The 25,393-nt window shown below is 39.4% G+C and overlaps 1 protein-coding gene across 5 annotated transcripts in view; it reads right to left on the reverse strand.

The window, feature by feature from the left end:
* Window positions 1-25,393, reverse strand: part of ssbp2b (single stranded DNA binding protein 2b) — a 316,774-nt gene that overhangs the window by 56,504 nt on the left and 234,877 nt on the right. For 4 of the 5 annotated variants that reach the window (XM_061986544.1, XM_061986545.1, XM_061986546.1 and 1 more), the window contains 2 exons: window positions 24,611-24,672; window positions 22,596-22,680 (listed from right to left, as the gene is read on the reverse strand). In XM_061986544.1, coding sequence (XP_061842528.1) covers window positions 22,596-22,680; window positions 24,611-24,672 — 147 coding nt within the window. The remainder of the gene's footprint in view (window positions 1-22,595; window positions 22,681-24,610; window positions 24,673-25,393) is intronic. The other variant, XM_061986549.1, reaches the window with a different exon arrangement.

Below are 25,393 nucleotides of genomic sequence, written 5' to 3' on the forward strand. Positions count from 1 at the left end.
CAAAGAATGTGAAACAACATTAGTCAATATTTAAAAAAAAAACTCACTAAACACACCAATGACAACAAATTTTTGTTTAATCTGACATCACATGGACAAAGATAAGACCTTCTGGAAGAAAGTTCTGTGGTCAGATGAAACAAAAATTGAGCTGTTTGGCCACAATACCCAGCAATATGTTTAGAGGAGAAAAGGTGAGGCCTTTAATCCCAGGAACACCAGGCCTACCGTCAAGCGTGGTGGTGTTAGTATTATGCTCTGAGCCTGTTTTGTTGCCAATGGAACTGGTGCTTTAAATGGGACAATGAAAACAAAGGATTGCCTCCAAATTTTTCAGGACAACCCTAAATCATCAGCCCGGAGGTTGGGTCTTGGGCGCAGTTGGGTGTTCCAACAGGACAATGACCCCAAAAACACATCAAAAGTGGTAAAGGTCTGGCTAAATCAGGCTGGAATGAAGGTTTTAGAATGGCCTTCCCAAAGTCCTGACTTAAACGTGTGGACAATGCTGAAGAAACAAGTCCATGTCAAAAAAACAACAAATTTAGCTGAACTGCACCAATTTTGTCAAGAGAAGTGGTCAAAAAATTCAACCAAAAGCTTGCCAGAAGCTTGTGGATGGCTACCAAATGCGCCTTATTGCAGTGAAACTTGTCAAAGGACATGTAACCAAATATTAACATTGCTGTATGTATACTTTTGACCTAGTACATTTGGTCACATTTTCAGTAGACCCATAATAAATTCATAAAAAACAAACAAACTTCATGAATGTTTTTTGTGAGCAACAAGTATGTGCTCCAATCACTCTATCACAAAAAAATAAGAGTTGTAGAAATTATTGGAAACTCAAGACAGCCATGACATTATGTTCTTTACAAGTGTATGTAAACTTTTGCTCGCGACTGTATATATAAAGCCATATTATTTGTGCAGAATCTTAATGGTTTTCCTGAACCGGCCTAATTCAGAATCGGTACTCGGTATACATCCCTGGACGTAAGATTATGAAGCTGTATTATTTATTCTAGGGTGGGGGTAACACTTCTCTCATATGAGCACATACTTGTGTTTCATTAGTCCACATGTGTTTGTCAACAGCTTTCAAATTTGAACCAATACGGTACCAATTCCAGGTACTCAAAGGTACCGATTTTTGGTACTTTTGTGTATGTTAATAAATGTTAATTTTTGAATAATTAAATCATTTTTGTAATATAACATTTAAACCAGGCTTGCTGATGAGGGACGGCCTTCACCCTAACCAGGAAGGCGCCATCATCCTGTCTAAGAATATAGACTACTGTTTAAGTCACATTTGACTAACTACACTAGAGCAAGCCCGGTCACAGGCAATTACAGAGCCTGCTAGTCCGGGTGAGGAGTCAGTTAAGCTAGAACTAGCCAGCGCCAGGCTGGATAATTCCTGTACGCATAGCAATTCTCTTAGAATAAGACACAACTCACATAATGTGTTTTCTGTTGTGAATGTGTTAGAGGTAGATATGCATTCTACTGAGGTGGCAAATCATGATGCGTTCAGTCTATCGCAGCATCAAGCAAACAATCTGAAAATTCCCGTCGTATCAATTCCTAGATATGGTCGAAACTATTTAAAGTGCACTACGTATAATAAACGCAACATTAATAATATTTCTACTACGGATAATTTAAACAAAAACTCGTCAAAACAGCCCAATACTTATAATATGAGCTTTTTAAACATAAGATCATTGTCTCCCAAAACGTTATTAGTTAATGAGGTCATTAGAGACAACAATCTTAACGTCATTGGTCTTAGCGAAACCTGGCTCAAACCAGACGAATTTTTTGCGCTAAATGAGGCATCTCCTCCTAACTATACGAATGCGCATATTGCCCGTCCCCTTAAAAGGGGTGGGGGGGTCGCACTAATATACAATGAAAACTTTAACCTTACCCCTAACCTAAATAATAAATACAAATCGTTTGAGGTGCTTACTATGAGGTCTGTCGCACCGCTGCCTCTCGATATGGCTGTTATCTACCGCCCCCCAGGGCCCTACTCGGACTTTATTAATGAATTCTCAGAGTTCGTTGCTGATCTAGTGACGTACGCAGACAATATAATCATAATGGGGGACTTTAATATCCATATGAATACCCCATCGGACCCTCAGTGCGTGGCGCTCCAGACTATAATTGATAGCTGTGGTCTTACACAAATAATAAATGAACCTACGCATCGCAACGGCAATACGATAGATCTAGTGCTGGTCAGGGGTGTCACCACCTCCAAAGTTATGGTACTCCCGTATACTAAAGTAATGTCCGATCATTACCTTATAAAATTCGAAGTTCTGACTCATTGTCAACAAACTAATAATAATAATAACTGCTATAGCAGCCGCAACATTAATGCCGCCACAACGATGACTCTCGCTGACCTACTGCCTTCGGTAATGGCACCATTCCCAAATTATGTCGGCTCTATTGATAACCTCACTAACAACTTTGACAATGCCCTGCGCAAAACCATTGATAGTATAGCACCGCTAAAACAAAAAAGGGCCCCTAAAAGGCGCACCCCATGGTTTACAGAGGAAACCAGAGCTCATAAATTATCATGTAGAAAGTTGGAACGCAAATGGCGCGCGACCAAGCTTGAGGTTTTCCATCAAGCATGGAGTGATAGTTTAATATCGTATAAATGCATGCTTACCTTAGCTAAAGCTAAATATTACTCAAATCTCATCCGCCTCAACAAAAACGACCCTAAATTTTTGTTTAGTACAGTAGCATCGCTAACCCAACAAGGGACTCCTCCCAATAGCTCCACCCACTCGGCAGATGACTTTATGAATTTCTTTAATAAGAAAATTGAACTCATTAGAAAGGAGATTAAAGACAACGCATCCCAGCTACAACTGGGTTCTATGAACACAGATACAACTGTATCTACGACGGATACTGCAATACAAAATAGTCTCTCTCTTTTTGATGAAATAACATTAGAGGAACTATTACAGCGTGTAAGTGGGATAAAACAAACAACATGTTTACTTGACCCACTTCCTGGGAAACTTATCAAGGAGCTTTTTGTATTATTAGGTCCATCAGTGCTAAATATTATAAACTTATCACTTTCCTCTGGCACTGTTCCCCTAGCATTCAAGAAAGCGGTTATTCATCCTCTGCTCAAAAGACCTAACCTTGATCCTGACCTCATGGTAAACTACCGACCGGTGTCCCACCTTCCCTTTATTTCGAAAATCCTCGAAAAAATTGTCGCACAGCAGCTAAATGAACACTTAGTGTCTAACAATCTCTGTGAACCTTTTCAATCCGGTTTCAGGGCAAATCACTCTACGGAGACAGCCCTCGCAAAAATGACTAATGATCTACTGCTAACGATGGATTCTGATGCGTCATCTATGTTGCTGCTTCTTGATCTTAGCGCTGCTTTCGATACCGTCGATCATACTATTTTATTAGAGCGTATCAAAACACGTATTGGTATGTCAGACTTAGCTTTGTCGTGGTTTAACTCTTATCTTACTGACAGGATGCAATGCGTCTCCCATAATAATGTGACCTCGGACTATGTTAAGGTAACGTGCGGAGTTCCTCAGGGTTCGGTTCTTGGCCCTGCACTCTTTAGTATTTACATGCTGCCGCTAGGCGACATCATACGCAAATACGGTGTTAGCTTTCATTGTTATGCTGATGACACCCAACTCTACATGCCCCTAAAGCTGACCAACACGCCGGATTGTAGTCAGCTGGAGGCGTGTCTTAATGAAATTAAACAATGGATGTCCGCTAACTTCTTGCAACTCAACGCCAAGAAAACGGAAATGCTGATTATCGGTCCTGCTAAACACCGACATTTATTTAATAATACCACCTTAACATTTGACCACCAAACAATTACACAAGGCGAATCAGTAAAGAATCTGGGTATTATCTTCGACCCAACTCTCTCGTTTGAGTCACACATTAAGAGTGTTACTAAAACGGCCTTCTTTCATCTCCGTAATATCGCTAAAATTCGTTCTATTTTATCCACTAGCGACGCTGAGATCATTATTCATGCGTTCGTTACGTCTCGTCTCGACTATTGTAACGTATTATTTTCGGGGCTCCCTATGTCTAGCATTAAAAAATTACAGTTGGTACAAAATGCGGCTGCTAGACTTTTGACAAGTACAAGAAAGTTTGATCATATTACGCCTATACTGGCTCACCTGCACTGGCTTCCTGTGCACTTAAGATGTGACTTTAAGGTTTTACTACTTACGTATAAAATACTACACGGTCTAGCTCCGTCCTATCTTGTCGATTGCATTGTACCATATGTCCCGGCAAGAAATCTGCGTTCAAAGAACTCCGGCTTATTAGTGATTCCCAGAGCCCAAAAAAAGTCTGCGGGCTATAGAGCGTTTTCTATTCGGGCTCCAGTACTATGGAATGCCCTCCCGGTAACAATTAGAGATGCTACCTCAGTAGAAGCATTTAAGTCCCATCTTAAAACTCATTTGTATACTCTAGCCTTTAAATAGCCCCCCTGTTAGACCAGTTGATCTGCCGTTTCTTTTCTTTTCTCCTCTGCTCCCCTTTTCCTTGAGGGGGGGGGGGCACAGGTCCGGTGGCCATGGATGAAGTGCTGGCTGTCCAGAGTCGGGACCCGGGGTGGACCGCTCGCCTGTGCATCGGCAGGGAACATCTCTGCGCTGCTGACCCGCCTCCGCTCGGGATGGTGTCCTGCTGGCCCCACTATGGACTGGACTCTTACTATTATGTTGGATCCACTATGGACTGGACTCTCACAATATTATGTCAGACCCACTCGACATCCATTGCTTTCGGTCTCCCCTAGAGGGGGAGGGTTACCCACATATGCGGTCCTCTCCAAGGTTTCTCATAGTCATTCACATCGACGTCCCACTGGGGTGAGTTTTTCCTTGCCCGTATGTGGGCTTTGTACCGAGGATGTCGTTGTGGCTTGTACAGCCCTTTGAGACACTTGTGATTTAGGGCTATATAAATAAAGATTGATTGATTGATTGAAATGAGCTGAATATGGTAACTGTGCTTTCCAGTTGTTATATATTGATGTATTATTACATTTCTGAGTCGTATTTGCAAGTATTATATAATAGACTTTGCATGCAGTTACAATTCCAAGATGTTAGATGGCAGTAGTGTACAGACTATGGTGTTTTGCCTTAGCCAAGAAGTAGTTTTTGCTTTTTAGTTGAATGTCCCGGTCTAGTCTTATGTTGGGTCCTAAAAAGTATTCATACTGTAAGTATTGTACTTATTACACATCACCTGTTTGATTGTAACGTTTGTCTTAGTTGTAGTTTACATTACCAAATTTGGAGATATTGAAATCGCCATGAACAATCGCTAATGCTTATCAGCATCAAACATATAGCAAAGGTAATATAAATTAGCATCAAGCTAGAGCGTCATAAAAATTGGAGTCATAATCTTCTATCAAATTCTAACTTTTATCAGGCATCTTAGCTTGATTGGCGTTGAAAATTGCAACGCTACTTAGAGGCAGTTTGGCTGAGTTTGCTCTGAGTGCTGCTTAAGTGCTTGTTTCCTCAGCAAATGTCTGAGCCGATGTTTAGTCTGCAACCAAATCTGACGTCACGAGCAACAAAGGTATTGAAATATGGCAAAAGGTTTCATGGAAACTGTTTGTGTATTGAGTATGTCGACAAATAAACAGCATTATCACTTGCCTCTGTGAAGCAGAATCCTTTGGATGCACAACAGACACAAAATGTCGTGCTGTTCGGTCAATACATGTGAATTCACTTGCAGTAGTGAGTATATGTAAGACTAGGCAGCGTGAGGCGTTGAATTTGTATCAAAGTAACTTGCTCTCAGCACGGCCTCTTTGCCCGTTTGTCTCTAACTGCCGTGTGTTTGCCGTTTCCCACAGTGCTATCTTCAGATGATAGCATGCAGGCTGCTCACCATTTACATCTACAATGCTCATTTAAAGTCTTTAAAGCCGTTAAATATATTATGGTTCGAGCGCAGCTGGGCTAGGCTCCATCCCCCCCGCCACACCAAGAGGGACATGCAGTAGAAAATGGATGGATGGATATAACATTACCTAATACCTTCTTAGGTGTTTCAAATATTGGTTACTGATAGTGTAGTGCAGAGGTTTCCAAACTTGTTGACTGGGGGGCCGCATTGGGCTTAAAAAAGTTGTCCAGGGGCCGAAAGCCTGCATGCAAATATATATATATACATATATATATATATATATATATATACATATATATATATATATATATATATATATATTAGAGATGTCCGATAATATCGGCCGATAAATGCGATAAAATGTAAAATCGAAAATTATCGGCATCATTTTTTTTAAATTATCGGTATTGTTTTTTTATTTGTATTTATTTTTTTTATAAAATCAACATAAAAAACACAAGATACACTTACAATTAGTGCACCAACCCAAAAAACCTTCCTCCCCCATTTACACTAATTCACACTCATTCACACAAAAGGGTTGTTTCTTTCTGTTATTAATATTCTGGTTCCTACATTATATATCAATATATATCAATACAGTCTGCAAGGGATACAGTCCGTAAGCACACACGATTGTGCGTGCTGCTGGTCCACTAATAGTACTAACCTTTAACAGTTAATTTTACTCATTTTCATTAATTACTAGTTTCTATGTAACTGTTTTTATATTGTTTTACTTTCTTTTTTATTCAAGAAAATGTTTTTAATTTATTTATATTATTTTATTAATTTTTTTAAAAAGTACTTTATTTTCACCATACCTGGTTGTCCAAATTAGGCATAATAATGTGTTAATTCCACGACTGCATATATCGGTTGATATCGGAATCGGTTGATATCGGTATCGGTAATTAAAGAGTTGGACAATATCGGAATATTGGATATCGGCAAAAAGCCATTCTCGGACATCCCTAATATATATACTGTATGTATATATACTAGGGGTGTAACGGTACGTGTAATTGTATTGAACCGTTTCGGTACGGGAGTTTCGGTTCGGTTCAGAGGTGTACCGAACGAGTTTCCACACGAACATATTAAGTAGCCGCCTCCGCTTCCTTCTGCCTCTGTCTCTGTCAGTCCTCTACACAGCAACCAGCATTGTCCCACCCACACAACCATCTGATTGGTTACAAACAGAGCGGTAACAGCCAATCAGCAGTGCGTATTCAGAGAGCATGTAGTCAGTGCTTAGCGTTTAGCAGGTAAGCATCAGGCAGTGGACTCTCCCCAAATTATAATAAACACCTCCCAGTCAACTACTAGTAACATCACTATGAGCCCGTTGACCTTCTAGAAATATAAAAGGCAGCTCAGCTCGCTCGCAGTCCTGGCTTGAGGTGAAGGCTAATTCGCTTCTAGCGTAACGTTAGCCCATGTTGCGGTGTGTGTGTGTGTGTGTGTGTGCGTGTGTGTGTGTGTTACGGACAGCAAAGCCCTGTCTGTCTGTTATTTCACTTGACCTTTTTCTGTGTTGATTGAGCTGTGTTGAAGCAGCAAAAAAAGGGCATTATGTTAAATGAAGAGTTTCTGTCTCTGATAGTTGATGTAATAATGTAACTGCATCATTAAGCCTACATGAACTCCATGGTGTTCAGAGAATATTAGTCTCTCCTATTGCTATTGTACCATTTTTTCAGCTATAGTTACATTAATCATTAGTAATGCAGCAGTCTAGTTTTGAATGGCAGGGTCCCTGCTATCACATGTTGATACAAATATAACAGTTACATAATAAAAATCAACTACAGGCTTCCCAAATGCTGTAATAAATCAAGCAGGATGAGTTGACTTGAAACTGTTTAATGTTGCACTTTTTATATGTAGAAGAAAAGTTTTGTCATTTTATTTTATCTGAGCAACAACTTGAGGCAGTTTAATGTTGATTAACGTGGGCAGAATTATTATAGTGTTCCCAATGTTAAAAGGATAAAGCCATTGTTTACAAATTTGGTAAATAAACAACCAACAAATGTATATTTTGTTGTTTTCTTACTGTACCGAAAATGAACCGAACCGTGACCTCTAAACCGAGGTACATACCGAACCGAAATTTTTGTGTACCATTACACCCCTAATATACACATACACACACACACACACACACGTATATATATATATATATATATATATATATATATATATATATATATATGCTGTGATCCTTGTGGTGGTGTTTTTTTTAAATGTATTTAATTTTTTTTAAATCAATGAACACATGTTAAAAGTACATTTATAATGTTGATAAAAAAAGTCTCTCACACGCACATCACACACACACACACCACACACACACACACACCAATTACGGTTGCAGTACTGTAAGTATTATTTAAAAACAAATTGAGTATTTTTTTTCACTGAATACTCTTTTACTGAAGTACTTATTTGGATGAATACGTTTTACTTACTCTTGAGGAATGATCATTTAAAGTAACAGTACTCTTACTAAGTACAATTTTAGGCTAATCTGGTGATGTATAACTACTTTTTGTTTAACAGGCAAAAATAGGCTTTTTTTTTTTTTTTTTACAACTGGAGGATGGCTGTCATCACTTCAAGAAAAAAACCTAATCATTCTCAAGTTTTAGCGGACTACCCTTACAGTACTTTAGTTCGAATATCTAATCATACGACAAACTTTAGTCAGCAAACACACATTAGCACATGCACAAGTGACACATCTGGAAGATCCCCCTCAGTACTACATCCTATCTGCAAAGTTTTATTTCAGTGCATACGCAAAGACAAACTACTCACTTCTTGAGCAAAATTTTGCCCTGAGGACACTTTCCCTTCGCCCCAACCAACAGCTCGCTTCTGTTAATAAGCATATTCTTATCAGGGGTTGCACAGCGCAGCCAGTACAAGTGTCAGACGCTGATAATCTCCTCCGTTCAGGACTCGGGTATCGCGCTCATTTTTCCATCCCAGCAGAACCTGCCATGCCACCAGTTTGCTTTGTGATCTTAGGCTGCCTCTGTCTATTCTGACGCCAAATTCACCAACTCAGCAACATTTGAGTGTCTGTGTCGTTAAATTGGATACTACGCACATCCTGAACACTGATCACAGGATACTGTTTGTAGACAATGCAATAGTTTAAGTGTGATTACTGGTAGTACCTACGCTCCCACATACAGTACATACACACTCACTGTACATACATCCACACTCACGGTACATACATCCACACACACATTCACTGTACAAACATACCTATACATACACTATATACCTATACACATACTGTACATACAGTCGTGGTCAAAAGTTTACATACACCCGTGAAGGACATAATGTCGTGACTGTCTTGAGTTTCCAATAATTTCTACAACTCTTATTTTTTTGTGATAGAGTGATTGTAGCACATACTTGTTGGCCACAAAAAACATTCATGACGTTTGGTTCTTTTATGAATTTATTATGGGTCTACTGAAAGAAAATGTGACCAAATCTGCTGGGTCAAAAGTATACATACAGCAATGTTAAAGGCCTACTGAAATGACACTTTTTTTAATTTAAACGGGGATAGCAGATCCATTCTATGTGTCATACTTGATCATTTCGCGATATTGCCATATTTTTGCTGAAAGGATTTAGTATAGAACAACGACGATAAAGTTCGCAACTTTTGGTCGCTGATAAAAAAAGCCTTGCCTGTACCGGAAGTAGCGTGACGTTACAAGTTGAAAGTCTCCTCACATTTCCTCATTGTTTACACCAGCAGCGAGAGCGATTGGGACCGAGAAAGCGACGATTACCCCATTAATTTGAGCCAGGATGAAAGATTCGTGGATGAGGAACGTGAGAGTGAAGTATTAGAGTGCAGTGCAGGACATATCTTTTTTCGCTCTGACCGTAACTTAGGTACAAGGGCTCTTTGGATTCCACACTCTCTCCTTTTTCTATTGTGGATCGCGGATTTGTATTTTAAACCACCTCGGATACTATATCCTCTTGAAAATGAGAGTCGAGAACGCGAAATGGACATTCACAGTGACTTTTATCTCCACGACAATACATTGGTGAAGCACTTTAGCTACGGAGCTAACGTGATAGCATCGGGCTTAACTCCAGATAGAAACAAAAGAAATAAACCCCTGACTGGAAGGATAGACAGAAAATCAACAATACTATTAAACCATGGACCTGTAACTACACGGTTAATGCTTTCCAGCCTGGCGAAGCTTAACAATGCTGTTGCTAACGACGCCATTGAAGCTAACATAGCTACAGACCTCGACAGAGGTATGCTAAAAACAGTAGCTCTCCACCTACGCCAACCCTCATCTGCTCATCAACACCGAAGCTCACCTGTGTTCCAGCGATCGACGGAGCGACGAAGGACTTCACCCGATCATCGATGCGGCCGGCGGCTCGCGTCGGATAGCGCATCTGCTATCCAAATCAAAGTCCTCCTGGTTGTGTTGCTGTAGCCAGACGCTAATACAGCGATCACATCTACAGCTTTCTTCTTTGCATTTTCCATTGTTCATTAAACAAATTGCAAAAGATTTACCAACACAGATGTCCAGAATTTTGCAATGAAAAACTGAGCTTTTTGTATTGGATACAATGGCGTCCCAATACTTCCGTTTCAACCATCGACGTCACGCGCATACGTCATCATACCTAGACGTTTTCAACCGGAAGTTTCGCAGGAAATTTAAAATTGCACTTTATAAGTTAACCCGGCCGTATTGGCATGTGTTGCAATGTTAAGATTTCATCATTGATAAATAAACTATCAGACTGCGTGGTCAGTAGTAGTGGGTTTCAGTAGGCCTTTAATATTTGGTTACATGTCCCTTGGCAAGTTTCACTGCAATAAGGCGCTTTTGGTAGCCATCCACAAGCTTCTGGTTGATTTTTTGACCAAAATTGGTGCAGTTCAGCTAAATGTGTTGGTTTTCTGACATGGACTTGTTTCTTCAGCATTGTCCACACGTTTAAGTCAGGACTTTGGGAAGGCCATTCTAAAACCTTAATTTCAGCCTGATTTAGCCATTCTTTTACCACTTTTGACGTGTGTTTGGGGTCATAGTCCTGTTTGAACACCCAACTGCGCCCAAGACCCAACCTCCGGACTGATGATTTTAGATTGTCCTGAAGAATTTGGAGGTAATCCTCCTTTTTCATTGTCCCATTTACTCTCTTTAAAGCACCAGTTCCATTGGCAGCAACAGGCCTAGAGCATAATACTACCACCACCATGCTTGATGGTAGGAATTGGTGTTCCTGGGATTAAAGGCCTCACTTTTTCTCCTCCAAACATATTGCTGGGTATTGTGGCCAAACAGCTCAATTTTTGTTTCACCTGACATCACATGAACAAAGATAAGACCTTTAGGAGGAAAGTTATGTGGTCAGATGAAACTAAAATTGAGCTGTTTGGCCACAATACCCACAATATGTGCTCCAATCACTCTATCACAAAAAAAATAAGAGTTGTAGTTATACATATGCATACATACACTCATGCATATAATCACGTTTCATCAAACACATATTAACGTTGTTCCCCTAGGGGAAACTGGGTAACACATGGCACACTGACAAAGCTTAACCTCTTGAACTATAACAATCTACAAGGTTAATATAGCTGGCTTCTCTTCCTTCCCTTCCATTTATCTGCTTTCTTTTGTATTTCAAGTTGTCATTACATATATTTATTGTTGCATTTGAAACAATTGTATTGTTGATAATAGAGGTAATTATTGTTATTATTCATTATCAATAGTGCTATTTTTATAGGTATATTTATTGCTCCATTTGTAGTGTAATAAGGTTAATTGTCATTTCTGTGTTATAAATATTTATTTTACTAACTGATTCTTTGCTATTACTTTTACCATCATATTTGTACATATCATATTCGCTGCTGCTGTTCTGTTGTTGTTGTTGTCTCTCTGTCTTATCCTCCTCTTGTTCCCGCAATTTTTCTTTCTATCCCCTCCTGCTTCGGCCCGGCTGCACCAAATAATAATATAAATCCATTTAATAAAGTCAAATACAAATAAGGCAACAGGAGAAGTATCCCACACTTCTCTTTTGTAAAGTAAATCTGTGCAGCCGATATGGACATCTACATCAACAATACAATTTGCCTGAGTAGCTGGACAGGACAACAACAACAAAAAATGTGTAATTATTGCTTTCAATCAGTCTACATCATTTATTTAACCAGGTAATCAATCAATCAATCAATGTTTATTTATATAGCCCTAAATAACAAGTGTCTCAAAGGGCTGCACAAGCCACAACAACATCCTCGGTTCAGATCCCAAAAACTCATTAGGATTAAAATCTATTTTCCAAAAGTGATCTGGCTAAGAGGGCAGCAAAAGAAAGTTACAGAAATACATATAAGAACAACAAAAACAGCAGCAGTCACACGCCACAACTAAAATGTACATTATTTATATATATTAACATAAAAATAGGTCAAAACATTGTTTTGACCTTGTGGAGGTCTTGCTCCTCCGGGTTCTCTGGATCACCAATGATGGACGTGTTCATCTTTGTGAACAATGATTTATTTTTCAATAAGTTATCCTTCTTGTGCTTTTCAGCCATGTTACAGTCTCTCTCGCTCTCACTCGTTCTCCACCATCAACCACCCCCTCTCCTTCCCGACTGCTGCCTTTAACAGAGCGACAGGTGATCAGACAAACACTCACAGCTGTGTCATCTACGCACCTGTCACTAATCTCGAAGCCGATCCTGACACACCCCGCTTTGCTGCAGGTCCGCAGGCCACGCCCCCCCGCCCCCAGACCTATTTTAAACAATGTTAAAAACAAATACAATGCTCAATAGGAACAGATTCTCGATTCTTTAAAATGGCCTGATATTCCCCCAAAGTGATCAGTTCAAGAAACCTCAAATCCTTTTGTAAGTTATTCCATGACCATGGAGCAGCATATCTGAAACCCAACTGTCAACACGTCTTTCAAGTTCGCTAGCATTACCTTAAAATGCAGACTGCTCACAGAGTTTGAACCTGGCAGCGTAGTCAATACAAAATGCTTCTAATGGAGGTCGGCCTCTTCAACAAGGCCAAGCCCACACAAAGCGTAAGCATTTAAAAATAACTTGCTTTCATGACATCATGGCCCCTGGCAAATGGAATACATTCATTTACTATTGAGAACGCAATTTACAAAGCACTTAACAGGACTGCAAACTGCACATCTGATGCCTGGGAAGCCTTGACTAATGACGGAAATCAATATCATAGCATATCACATCACTCCGGTCCTCAGTCTGTCTTTCTCTGTAAGGAGAAACAAAAAGACCATCGCTGGCTTGAAAACCAAAACTAATTTGACATATGAAGTAACAAAAACGACTACATAGGTAAGTACAAAAAACAGCAGCGGCTACATGAAAGTAATTACAGAATTAAGGCACAAAACCTTTTATTCCAAAGCAACATTCACTGCGATTGTCCTCTCATTTAGTTTTAATTGAGCTACAGATATCTCAATTGTACCTCGGATTGGATCTCAGATGCACAGCAGGATTGATGGGGTTGATTGAAAGTGACCTGTGTCTAAATACAATTGGTCTGATTATATTTCTCTTATTATATCCCTGCAGGAAATGTAAAATTAGCAGTTGTTAAGATCAATATTCAGAGATTTTCAAGTTGATTCTGATCATAGGAGATCAGAATTAAACAGTCATCGACTACCGGAATTTTCGGAAAATGGGATTTCTTAGTTTTTTATATATAAAACATTTGCAAACATCTCTAAAATGTTTTCACATTGTCATTATGGGGTTTTGAGTGTAGAATTTCGAATTTACCATATGTTATACTTGTTTCCTACACTTTGGACCATGCAGCTTATAAAATGGCGCGGCTAATTCAAGGATTTTTTTTTTGCAAACGGCCATAATATATTGTATTTAACGAATAATTTTCATAAAACAGACAGGCACTGAACAAGTGGGTTATTGTTTGTGCGGTGGTACCATTTCTGGACAAGTTTGCTCACTGCCGGAGCTGCGGGTTGAACGCCTGCAGCACTTCCTTCTGTTTAGTGCCTTGAACTGGATGTACAGGTGTCATTCTGTCTTCTTTTTGTCCATAGCGTTTTTACTCATATGGTTTCTTCATTTATCACTCCAAGCAACGTTGGTAAGTTTTACAATATAACTATAACAATTCTTACTTACGAAGGCGTCACATGTTTGATAGAAGTGTTTTCACACATCTTTGTACGTGCTATCGTAATCTAATCAAGCTAGCATCGTTAGCATTAGCACATTTACAAGTGTCTGTGTTAGTATCATTAACTTAAAATAGCATTATTTTTGTATTGTTTTCTTAGTTTCACAAATTCGTCACTAAATTTACCAAAATGTCACCGTGGAGTTATTGAGCCAGTTTAGCTGATTGGAGAGCGAGCTTCCGCAGCTAGTGGGTCCATGAGGATGACTTCTGTTTTGTTTAATCATCCGTTTTACTGCTGTGTTTCAGCAGTAAAACGTATGAATTTCTTAGTATGTAAATAAACATTTACAAAATCTTTCTGTGTAAATAACTAATTTCACAAAGTATATATCTGTGGCTGGATAATATATGTACACAAAAATGTTTCTACTAAAATATTCATGGGTACAGCTTATATAAAACTTTATAGTCCGGAAAATACACTATTAAATTTTAGAATAAGGCAACTTAAAATGTGGAAAAAGTGAAGCCCTGTGAATACTCTCCCCAGATGCACTGTACAATGCCGCAGCAATAAAATACAATTTGCCTTTTAACATCAGACCAATGAAATTTCCACAATCATTCATTCATAAATAATTTTGTCAGTCATTTAGCGTGTTATGCACTCACTCTTCTCAAAACACGGTGAAATGCACACAACGCAGCCACAAAGCCAAAGGTGATCGACATCATTGAAAAAATAAAATGGCCGCTGCACGGTACAGAAATCCACCACCACCAACGAGCCCTGAAAGGCCGAAGAAAAGGACACAACCCATGGCCGACCAACCTGAAAACGAAAGTGAAAGCGAAAACGAGGCCAATAAATACTTAGCTCAGACACCAAAGAAGACGATCCCAGCGCGAAGGAGGTAGGCTGTGTGGTGTGTTACAGGTACTGTCTTTTGTTAAATGTATGAATGAACACAAACGCATGTGTAAATATTTCATCTTTCAGTGTGTACACTTAAAGAAGCATCATGTTTAATTAACAAACATTTGCATAAAGCAAACAGTTTTTCCAGTCCAATGTTGATAGTAATAAAAACTTGAAAATGATCTGTCTAAGGTACACTTGTTAAAAAAATAAATATATAGCTGTGAATAATCACGATTAGTTAGTTAACTACAGACAAATTGTGATTAATTAATTAAATATTTGAATTGTTTGACATTTGTTGTAAGTTGTATTTGACAACATGTCTACTTTTTGTTTTATATTATGTAATTAGATGCTTTGCAGATAGCCGAAATAACGGTGGTTTTAAGAAACGTTAAAGATGCCTTATCCTTTGTAATTCATATTTTAGTCATTGTAATTTTAGGCACTTCAAATGTTGTCAAATGTAGTCGACTAAACCTGGAATAAAACTAAATCAGTCTAAATGACTCAAGTATGACTAAAACTAAAATACATTTTTGTCAAAAAACTAGGGCTACAATTGAATTAAAAACTGCAGTCAAAAGTAACACTGTTTGAGAATGTTCTTTAACTTTAACTAATGCTTTAGATACCAGCACCCTGGCTCTGTAGTCCCCACTCCCTCCCATCTGTTGCAAGTCTTGTGGACTCTATGTATGTATGGCTATTGTTTTTTTTTTCTTGGCCTCAGTCTGGACCCCCTCCCCAGAAGCCCAGTCTGATACATATATATTTTTTTACTCATCTCCCCCCCAGAGCGTTTACCTTTTTCCCATCTTTCTGAGGGGCGCCTGAAGTTGGCTGACCCGTCAGCATTCCTGTTCTGTCTCCCTGTATGTCTGCTCTTGAATGGGATTGTGCTGAAAATCTGAATTTCCCCTCGGGGACTAATAAAGTAAACGATTGAACTTCTTTAACTGTTCTTTAATCATGTTTTATTGCAGTTGATAGTTTCTCCGTTTTACTGTAGAAACAAATTATTAGCTTGACAGAACTCATAATTAGATAAACCAACAACCAACAATGGAAAAGTCAAATGATTAAATAATATCCAGATAAAATTCAAACTTATGCACTTGTTTTTAAAAACCTTTACGAATGCTCATGGAGTCATTCCACCCAGTTCAAATAAATAGTGAAGTGAAGTGAATTATATTTATATATAGCGCTTTTTCTCTAGTGACTCAAAGCGCTTTACATAGTGAAACCCATTATCTAAGTCAGTCTTTTTCAACCACTGTGCCGTAGTGTGCCGTGAGATACAGTCTGGTGTGCCGTGGGAGATGATCTAATTTGACCTATTTGGGTTAAAAATATTTTTTGCAAACCAGTAATTATAATCCACAAATGATGTGTTGTTGTTGAGTGTCGGTGCTGTCTAGAGCTCGGCAGAGTAACCATGTTATACTTTTCCAAATCAGTAGGTGGTAGCCGGTAGCTAATTGCTTTGTAGATGTCGGAAACAGCGGGAGGCAGTGTGAAGGTAAAAAAGTATCTAATGCTTAAACCAAAAATAAACAAAAGGTGAGTGCATCTAAGAAAAGGCATTGAAGCTTAGGGAAGGCTATGCAGAACGAAACTAAAACTGAACTGGCTACAAAGTAAACAAAAACAGAATGCTGGACGACAGCAAAGACTTACTGTGGAGCAAAGACGGCGTCCACAATGTACATCCGAACATGACATGACAATCAACAATGTCCCCACAAAGAAGGATAAAAACAACTGAAATAGTCTTGATTGCTAAAACAAAGCAGATGCGGGAAATATCGCTCAAAGGAAGACATGAAACTGCTGCAGGAAAATACCAAAAAAAGAGAAATAGCCACCAAAATAGGAGCGCAAGACAAGAACTAAAACACTACACACAGGAAAACAGCAAAAAACTCCAAATAAGTCAAATAAGATGTGACAGATGGTGACAGTATACCAACTTTGAGACAAGAGCTATAGTCATGCATGCTTGGTTATGGTTTAAAGTCATATCAAACAATTGCGACGACTTTTTACAGTCAACTGAGTTTGTTTTTTAATGATTTCTGCTGGTGGTGTGCCTCCGGATTTTTTCAACGCAAAAAATCTGCCTTGACTCAAAAAAGGTTGAAAAACACTGATCTAAGTTACATTCAAACCAGTGTGGGTGGCACTGGGAGCAGGTGGGTAAAGTATCTTGCCCAAGGACACAACGGCAGTGACTAGGATGGCAGAAGCGGGAATCGAACCTGGAACCCTCAAGTTGCTGGCACAGCCGCTCTACCAACCGAGCTATACCGCCCCAAATAACCGCTCCAAATAACCGAAAACTCCAAAATTAATAAATAATATGACTTTCATGCCCTTGCTGTGTAAACCTCAGACCACAACTGTAATATATGTGTTACAGGTTTATGACAAGGATGCATGTATTTATGTTTATGTTCCATCTCCGTCCAATCCATATTTTGACCGGTCCGTTTTTCTTCCTTGCCTATCCCTCGGGACTAAGGTCACGCCGTCCTCCAGCTGCCTTACCCGCAGCCAGTGGATGACATCATCGCATATCTACATCGTCCTTGGAGTGACTATTCATCACCCTGATCATCAGCGGCATCACCTGCCCGCACACACACACACACACACACACACACACACACACACACACACACACACACACACACACACACACACACACACACACACACACACACACACACACACACACAGACACACACACACACACACGCACACACACACACACACGCACACAATTGCACGAGTCCAGATCCTGCGGCAGCTCTGCAGGATAGCAAGCGTAAGAAAAGGAGGGATAGAACCGCAGAAAAGAAGGAGATGTGGAGGGCAGGATGCTCCTGCTGGGGTAGGCAGAAAGTCCTGACCTGTGCACTTCCAACAATACATCTCAATAAAGTCTAATCCAGACAAATCTGATGAGTCAGACCTAAGGATACACAGAGGGGGTGAGAAGACCATCTACGCTCATGCGTCACACTCTCTTCCACAAGCAAAATGGATCGTGGAGTGCATCTTCTCTATAATACACCCGTTCTGAATCCACTCATGTCCTAATGAGCAAGCATTGCAGGAGTGAAGAGGTGACACATTAAGAACACAACAAGCTTTCTCTGTATTTTACTTGGAGTTTTAGACATGAATACCAGTAATTGAACTACTGTGAAACTTGGATTCACAAACTTAATTGCTTCTTGAACAAGATTTGTGAATAGATATAAAAGTTTGTATATTAAAAGATATTTCTCCATAAGAAAGACTGTAAAAATTAACAATGGGTTCCAGCCATATTTTAGAAAAAAGCCTGTACACTTGGAACACATTATAAAGCGCTACACAATACTGTATATCAAAAAATATAACAAGTGGTGATGGATCAACTATCTATTTAATAACAAAGTCAAAACAACAACAAGTTGAACTGTCAACACGCACACACACTGTCACTAGCTCTGTGGTGCACTCACATTTTGAAATCATATAACTCCTTAACCTTAACAGCCAGGCTGTTACAATGAATTGGACTGGTTAATAAAATCCACTTTACCTTGTTGGTCAATTTTTTCTGGTGTTCGTAAGAAGGGAGGGGGACTTATATTGAGCTAGCTGTACTAGACAAATGTTGTAAAAAGGCTAAAAAACCCACATTAATTTGCACAGTAGCTAAAGACAAAAAGGCTGGGCTGCAGGCACACAATGAAATATGCGTGCAATGAGCCAAAGTTTGTACACAAAACAGTGACGTGCGGTCACTAGAGGCAGGTGAGGCGGGGGAAAAAAAATGTAAAAAGAAAAAAAATCTATTAAATTGTTATATGTATTCAGTGATTATACTATAAAGTTATTTTCCATTTAACTTCACCAGTTTTAGATTATTTTTATTCAAAATCGCTGAATTTTCACATTTGCCGTTCAAATACTGATAAGAAACGGTGCGTTGATCAGCAGCCAGATGAGGCACATCACTGCGTTGTGCCTCACCATGGATTGCAGACTCTGCTAACTGCTGGCCTGCTGTGCAGTGAGACCGTATTGCTATATGAACTATATTATACATTTCCATAGTTTAGTTCGCTGAGGTATATAATGTGCAGTGTATTTTGTCAACAACTGTATGTGTGTAACATATTTCTTGTGCTGAGCGATCATAAAACTGCTGCGAAGACGCACTGGCTGAGGCTCGCGTAATCCCGCCTCCTGGTGCCGGTTAATGCACCCCCCGCCGCAGAACGCACCCCCCGACGGGAGCGCCACACCAACCAAAGCCCACACCCAAACCCTCCACGTGCAAGACCGAATCCACCCCAAAAAAGTCACTTAACAAGAAGCCAAAAAGTGCAAAAACAACAATGCTCGCGCCGGAGGAGCGTGAACGACTGCAGGGACACAACATTAGGTACACCTGCAGACTGCACCACGGATTTCATATTTCATTCATTCACAACTCCTCCAACACGAACACCACTGTTCCCGCACTTACAAGTAAAGGTAATACCATAATAAAGTTTTTTTTAATTAAATGTGATTTTTTGTGTGCTACAGTTTGTATGTGTAAAGTTAAAGTTAAGTTAAAGTACCAATGATTGTCACACACACACTAGGTGTGGTGAAATTTGTCCTCTGCATTTGACCCATCCCCTTGATCACCCCCTGGGAGGTGAGGGGAGCAGTGGGCAGGTGATTTAACCCCCAATTCCAACCCTTGATGCTGAGTGCCAAGCAGGGAAGAATGCTGGTATGAGCTTTTAAACATAACCCGTTAACTGCTGCCAATCAAATGGTGAATAAGATACTCTTTAGGGTTCATATGTTTGTAAATCTGACTGTGATGAAGTCAGTGCCTCACCAGCCATGAACCTCACCGCACGTCACTGACACAAAAGCATATTTAATTTTTTTCTAAAGTTTGTACAATGAGTTTCCACTGTACAAATGTTATCCCTTAGCTGATGTGACTCCATTGTCATTAAAACAAATCAGGTTTAAATGTGTTTAATTTTGGTCTGTCTTTTGACTACAATCTGGATGATCGAGCATTACACTTGCTCACTGAGTCTTTTCATTTATGTAATACACACTACACACACATACATCGGTAACTGTTAACAGCCAATATGGTTTCCGGTCCGTCACTCAAATACGTCTGTGTGCATACAGTAAACACAAACAAAAATTCCTATTGTTACAAAATGCACACCCAACATGTTAATTGATTGTATGAATGTTATCTCTCTATCTGTGATGGCCCTGCGACGAGGTGGCGACTTGTCCAGGGTGTACCCCGCCTTCCGCCCGAATGCAGCTGAGATAGGCTCCAGCACCTCCAAAAGGGACAAGCGGTAGAAAATGGATGGGACGGATGGATGGATTTATATATGATATACCATGTAAAAGGTCTGTGTTTTGCACATGAATGCCATACATTATATTTTCAGCTGAGTGTAACTGTAATGAACAGTGATGGATCTGTGTGGTGTTTACAAGAAGATGACGTAATTGCATTTCACCTTACACTGCACACAGTTGACTTCTTTAAGACCTAAAAAAAAGAGGTGTTGATAAAAGATTTCCCTGCTCTGACATGTTACAGTACATCATGTAGGACGTGTTCAACCTCTTGAGCTAATGCTACTTAAAATGCATTTTTTCACATCACAAATTACATATAGTACCGATAAAAGTACCGATAAATACTGGTATATATAAAGGAATATCGATAAGGGTATCGTAACGATAAATTCTTAACGATATACATCCCTAGTCACTGGTGAGAATATAATGCACAATTTCGTTAGTGCTGGTCTAGAAAGGAAGTCTTACTGTACCAGGTTTGATCCCAGGTTGGAGCCGTCTTAGAAAGGCTTTCAAATTGTGTTATTTTGCAATAAAAACATTAATTATTGAACAATTCATTTCCCAACAATTTGTTTCAGAACAAAACACGTGTTAAATTAAATTTACATTTGGTTAAAAAAGTATAAACATATTTTCACACGGGTTAAAAAAGTAAATACATACGGTTTTCCTGAAAAAAATCTATTTTACTCTCGCAAAGAAGACATTACTTTATGGTAGGGTTGTACGGTATGCCGGTACTAGTATGGTATCGCGGTACTAATGAATCAAAAACGGTACTGTACTCTGTTTGAAAAGTACTGGTTCCAATGTATTTTTTTTTTTTTTTTTTTAACGGGTGCGCCGTCACGTCATGACGCGTTTACGAGCATGTTCGGCAGTGCACAATCACAGAGTACTTACAAGCAGACACAGTGTGTGGACAGAAAAGGGAGAACGGACGCATTTTGGCTTAAAAACTAACGATAAAGGTGAAGTTATAACACTGAAACATCCCCAGGAAGAGGTACTTTAAAACATGGCTAGCTAGCTAGCAGCGAGCATCCATCTGCAGTCGGCAGTGTTTTAGCTACTTCTAAATCACTAATCCTTGCCTCCATGGCGACAAAGAAAGTACAACTCTTACAAGTATCATCCCTGCAGGACGAGAAATAGCTAAACATGCTTCACTACACACTGTGGGAGGATTTAATAGCTCACCGGCATCACAACGTAAACAAACGCCATGGGTGGAGCTACACTTGACATCCACTGTAATGATACCAAGTACAGTAGCGTATCTAGCCGATACTACTATAATTACATCTACATTTCTTATCGTCACAAAATCTTTTTTCCTTTTTAAAAAATTCATCTTATGTTTATAAACTCAGTAAATATAGATAGAACATGTTAAAACAGAAAGTAAGCTGATATTAACAGTAAATGAACAAGTGGATTAATAATCCATTTTTACAGCTTGTCCTTTATAATTTTGACAAAATAAAAGAATGATAAATGACACAATATGTTACTGCAGATGTCAGCAGCCAAATTAGGAGCCTTTGTTTGTTTACTCACTAATAAAAGACAAGTTGTCTAGTATGTTCACTATTTTATTATTCTTTGATTGCAATAACAAACAATGCCAATAATGCCATTTCTTTGTGGTCCCCTTTTTTGAGAAAAGTATAAAAACGTATCGAAATACATTTTGGTAAAGGTACCAAAATATTGGTATTGGGACAACCCGACTTTTGGTATAAACAAAAAAAAATGGTGGATGAAGAACAAATGAAAGGTAAACATAATTTATAAAATGTCCAATAATTTCAAGCATGCATGGGAGTCCTCAGATAGGAATTCTCAAGGATGAGAACGCTACCAAACTATGTACCACTCATTCATTATCAAGTTAACACTGCTGTTGAAGGTGAGATCGGGCAATATAGAATGTGTATAAGAATATGAATGTGGACACTGACTAATTAAAAACTGATAATGCAGCATTATTTGTGGGAGAAAGTGTAAAGTAGGCAGTTGACTCACGTAGTCATGGAAGGCCTTGGCCTCACTGGAGTGCTCACACGTGTCTCTTCTCTCTGGAGCAGCGCAGTACAGGTCCCAGAAAACACTGCAACACACCACACATCTTTGAGAACCAGACATCCGTCTGATGAATATCATGTCACAGTGATGCCTCATCTTAGGAGTACCTCGGGTAATTTGCGGTACGAGCTGTCTCTCGGCTTTTGGTTACACTTTAAGTTGCGAGTCCACCCTGCCACCGGTTGAAGTAGTGTTTGTCACAAGGGTGTGCGGTTTGAGCAAGGGACAGATTATGTATTGTTACACATTGCTGTTCCTACTTCGTTTACACAACAAACAAAGTTTTGATTAAACAGACGTGCTCAGAGATCCACATAACCCTGCCCTTTAACCACCGGAGCTGAGAAATGTTTGCGTGAAGGAGAAAACGCGGATCAGAAAGATAAACCAACGTCCGTGGGACATTTATCCATGAAAACATTGAGAAGCTGCAGATGCTGTGTTTCAGTTTATGTTGCCTAGTCCTGACTTAATAATCTGGACAGTCAAGATCCCCTTTGGTACACAAACATGCATCATACTTGCCAACCCTCCCGGATTTTCCGGGAGACTCCCGGAATTCAGCACCTCTCCCGACAACCTCCCGGGACAAATTTTCTCCCGAAAATCTCCCGAAATTCAAGCGGAGCTGGAGGCCACGCCCCTTCCAGTTCCATGCGGACCTGAGTGACGTGTCGACAGCCTGTTTTCACGTCCGCTTTCTCACAATATAAACAGCGTGCCTGCCCAATGACGTTATAACTGTAGAATGATCGAGGGCGAGTTCTTGGTTTCTTATGTGGGTTTATTGTTAGGCAGTTTCATTAACGTTTTTCCAGCGCGGTAACAACACACAACAACAGCAGTCACGTTTTCGTCTACCGTAAAGCAGTTCGTCTGCCGTAAACAGCAATGTTGTGACACTCTTAAACAGTACAATACTGCCATCTACTGTACATGCATATGTGACAATAACATGTAGGGCTTTTAGAGAGTGCAGTGCACAACTGCGCACACAACAAGGAGACGAAGCAGAATGCATCATCAGAGAGGGAGTTCAGCATGGTTAGAAAAATGGTGACAGAGAATAGAACAAGGATGGACAATTCAACCCTTAACTCAACAATGAGTAGATGAGTGTTATGTGTGTGTATATGTTTAAATAAATGAACACTGAAATTCAAATATTTCTCTTATATATATATATATATATATATAATAAAATAAATAAATATATATATATATATATATATATATATATATATATATATATATATATATATATATATATATAGCTAGAATTCACTGAAAGTCAAGTATTTCTTATATATATAGATATGAAATACTTGACTTGGTGAATACTAGCTGTAAATATACTCCTCCCCTCTTAACCACGCCCCCAACCACGCCCCCGCCCCACCCCCGGCTACGCCCCCCACCTCCCGAAATCGGAGGTCTCAAGGTTGGCAAGTATGACATACATATTCCTCAATTCTAACCTCTTCGGTCCGTCACTCAAATACATCCGCGCCCAACATAAACAACCGTTTCCTAGTTCCTATTGTCAGACAGCCGAGAAACTGCTTGTCGGTCAATGCTGAACAACATTATTTCATTCAGTTTTTTAAATAAATCTAATGTAATTGTTTGTGCTACATGCCATTGTAATGTTTTTCAAACAACAATTCTTAACCAAAAGTTAGTTTTTCTTTTAAATAGGCATGTTACATGACAAAATGGGGATGTTTTGGAAAGAACAAGCAAATATTCAATTGATTTCAAATAATTTCAACGGGCGGGGCTGATTTGAAATACGAGTGTTTGGAGTGGAACGGAATGTGCTCATTTGTTGAGATACTACTGTACTTTTGTGCCATAGTCACGCAGTCGGCCCATTATATTGTAGACAGATCTTGATATAAAACTGCAAGATTAAGACAAGGTATATTTTTTTGCTCGGTGCTATATAAACTTACCACCACCAAGAATGGAGGAACCCTGGAGGTTCTCCTAATGTGATGTTCTTCTCCCATCGGATCTGAACAAGCCAGGAGACAGAAAAAGTTGCTTTAGAAGAAAAAAAACACAGGCTAGACCAAATACAGGATGCGATAGAATACTGAGACACATTATGTTATTATGTCATTGTGCTATGAGCCTCCTACTGTATTTTTTTTTCTCTTTACAACTAGATAGGTCAGTGTTTGTCTGAGATCACTGTCAATTCACAATAACCCAAATATGTGTTTGAAGTGAAGTCATGGACATGTACCAGCCTGAGGAGCACAGTGAAATAACTCAAACACACATCCCATTGTGCGCCTACTCTATTTCTGGCCCATTGCAGTATTTCGTACTGACAATTATTCCCAAGAAAAGACAGCTCTATGTGTGTTTAACTATTCATCAAAGGTGATGTGGTAATGACCACCCAGAAACAAAATTCAACAGAAAGAGTTTTTTTTTTTTTTTTTTTATAGCGCATGTCTACACGAAAAGGAATACTTTTATGAAGTGCTATCTCTGTCCCCACGAAAACGCATAAGCAGGGCAATTTTGGCCAATCATAAGCGTCCAGTATGGCGAACATGGCGGGTCACGGCAAGAAAAAGGCATACTGACGTCTTTTTGTCAATGTGTAGCGAATCTGCAGTGGGAAGGGGATCCATATGGCCCCATTCGTCGTGGTTTACCTGACGAAACATGACAAATTTGAGGGACGCACTATCCAGTTTAACTACCATATGGCCGTAGATTGT

This window comes from Nerophis lumbriciformis, linkage group LG12 (genome assembly GCF_033978685.3).
Source record: "Nerophis lumbriciformis linkage group LG12, RoL_Nlum_v2.1, whole genome shotgun sequence".
Classification (NCBI taxonomy): Eukaryota; Metazoa; Chordata; class Actinopteri; order Syngnathiformes; family Syngnathidae; genus Nerophis; species Nerophis lumbriciformis.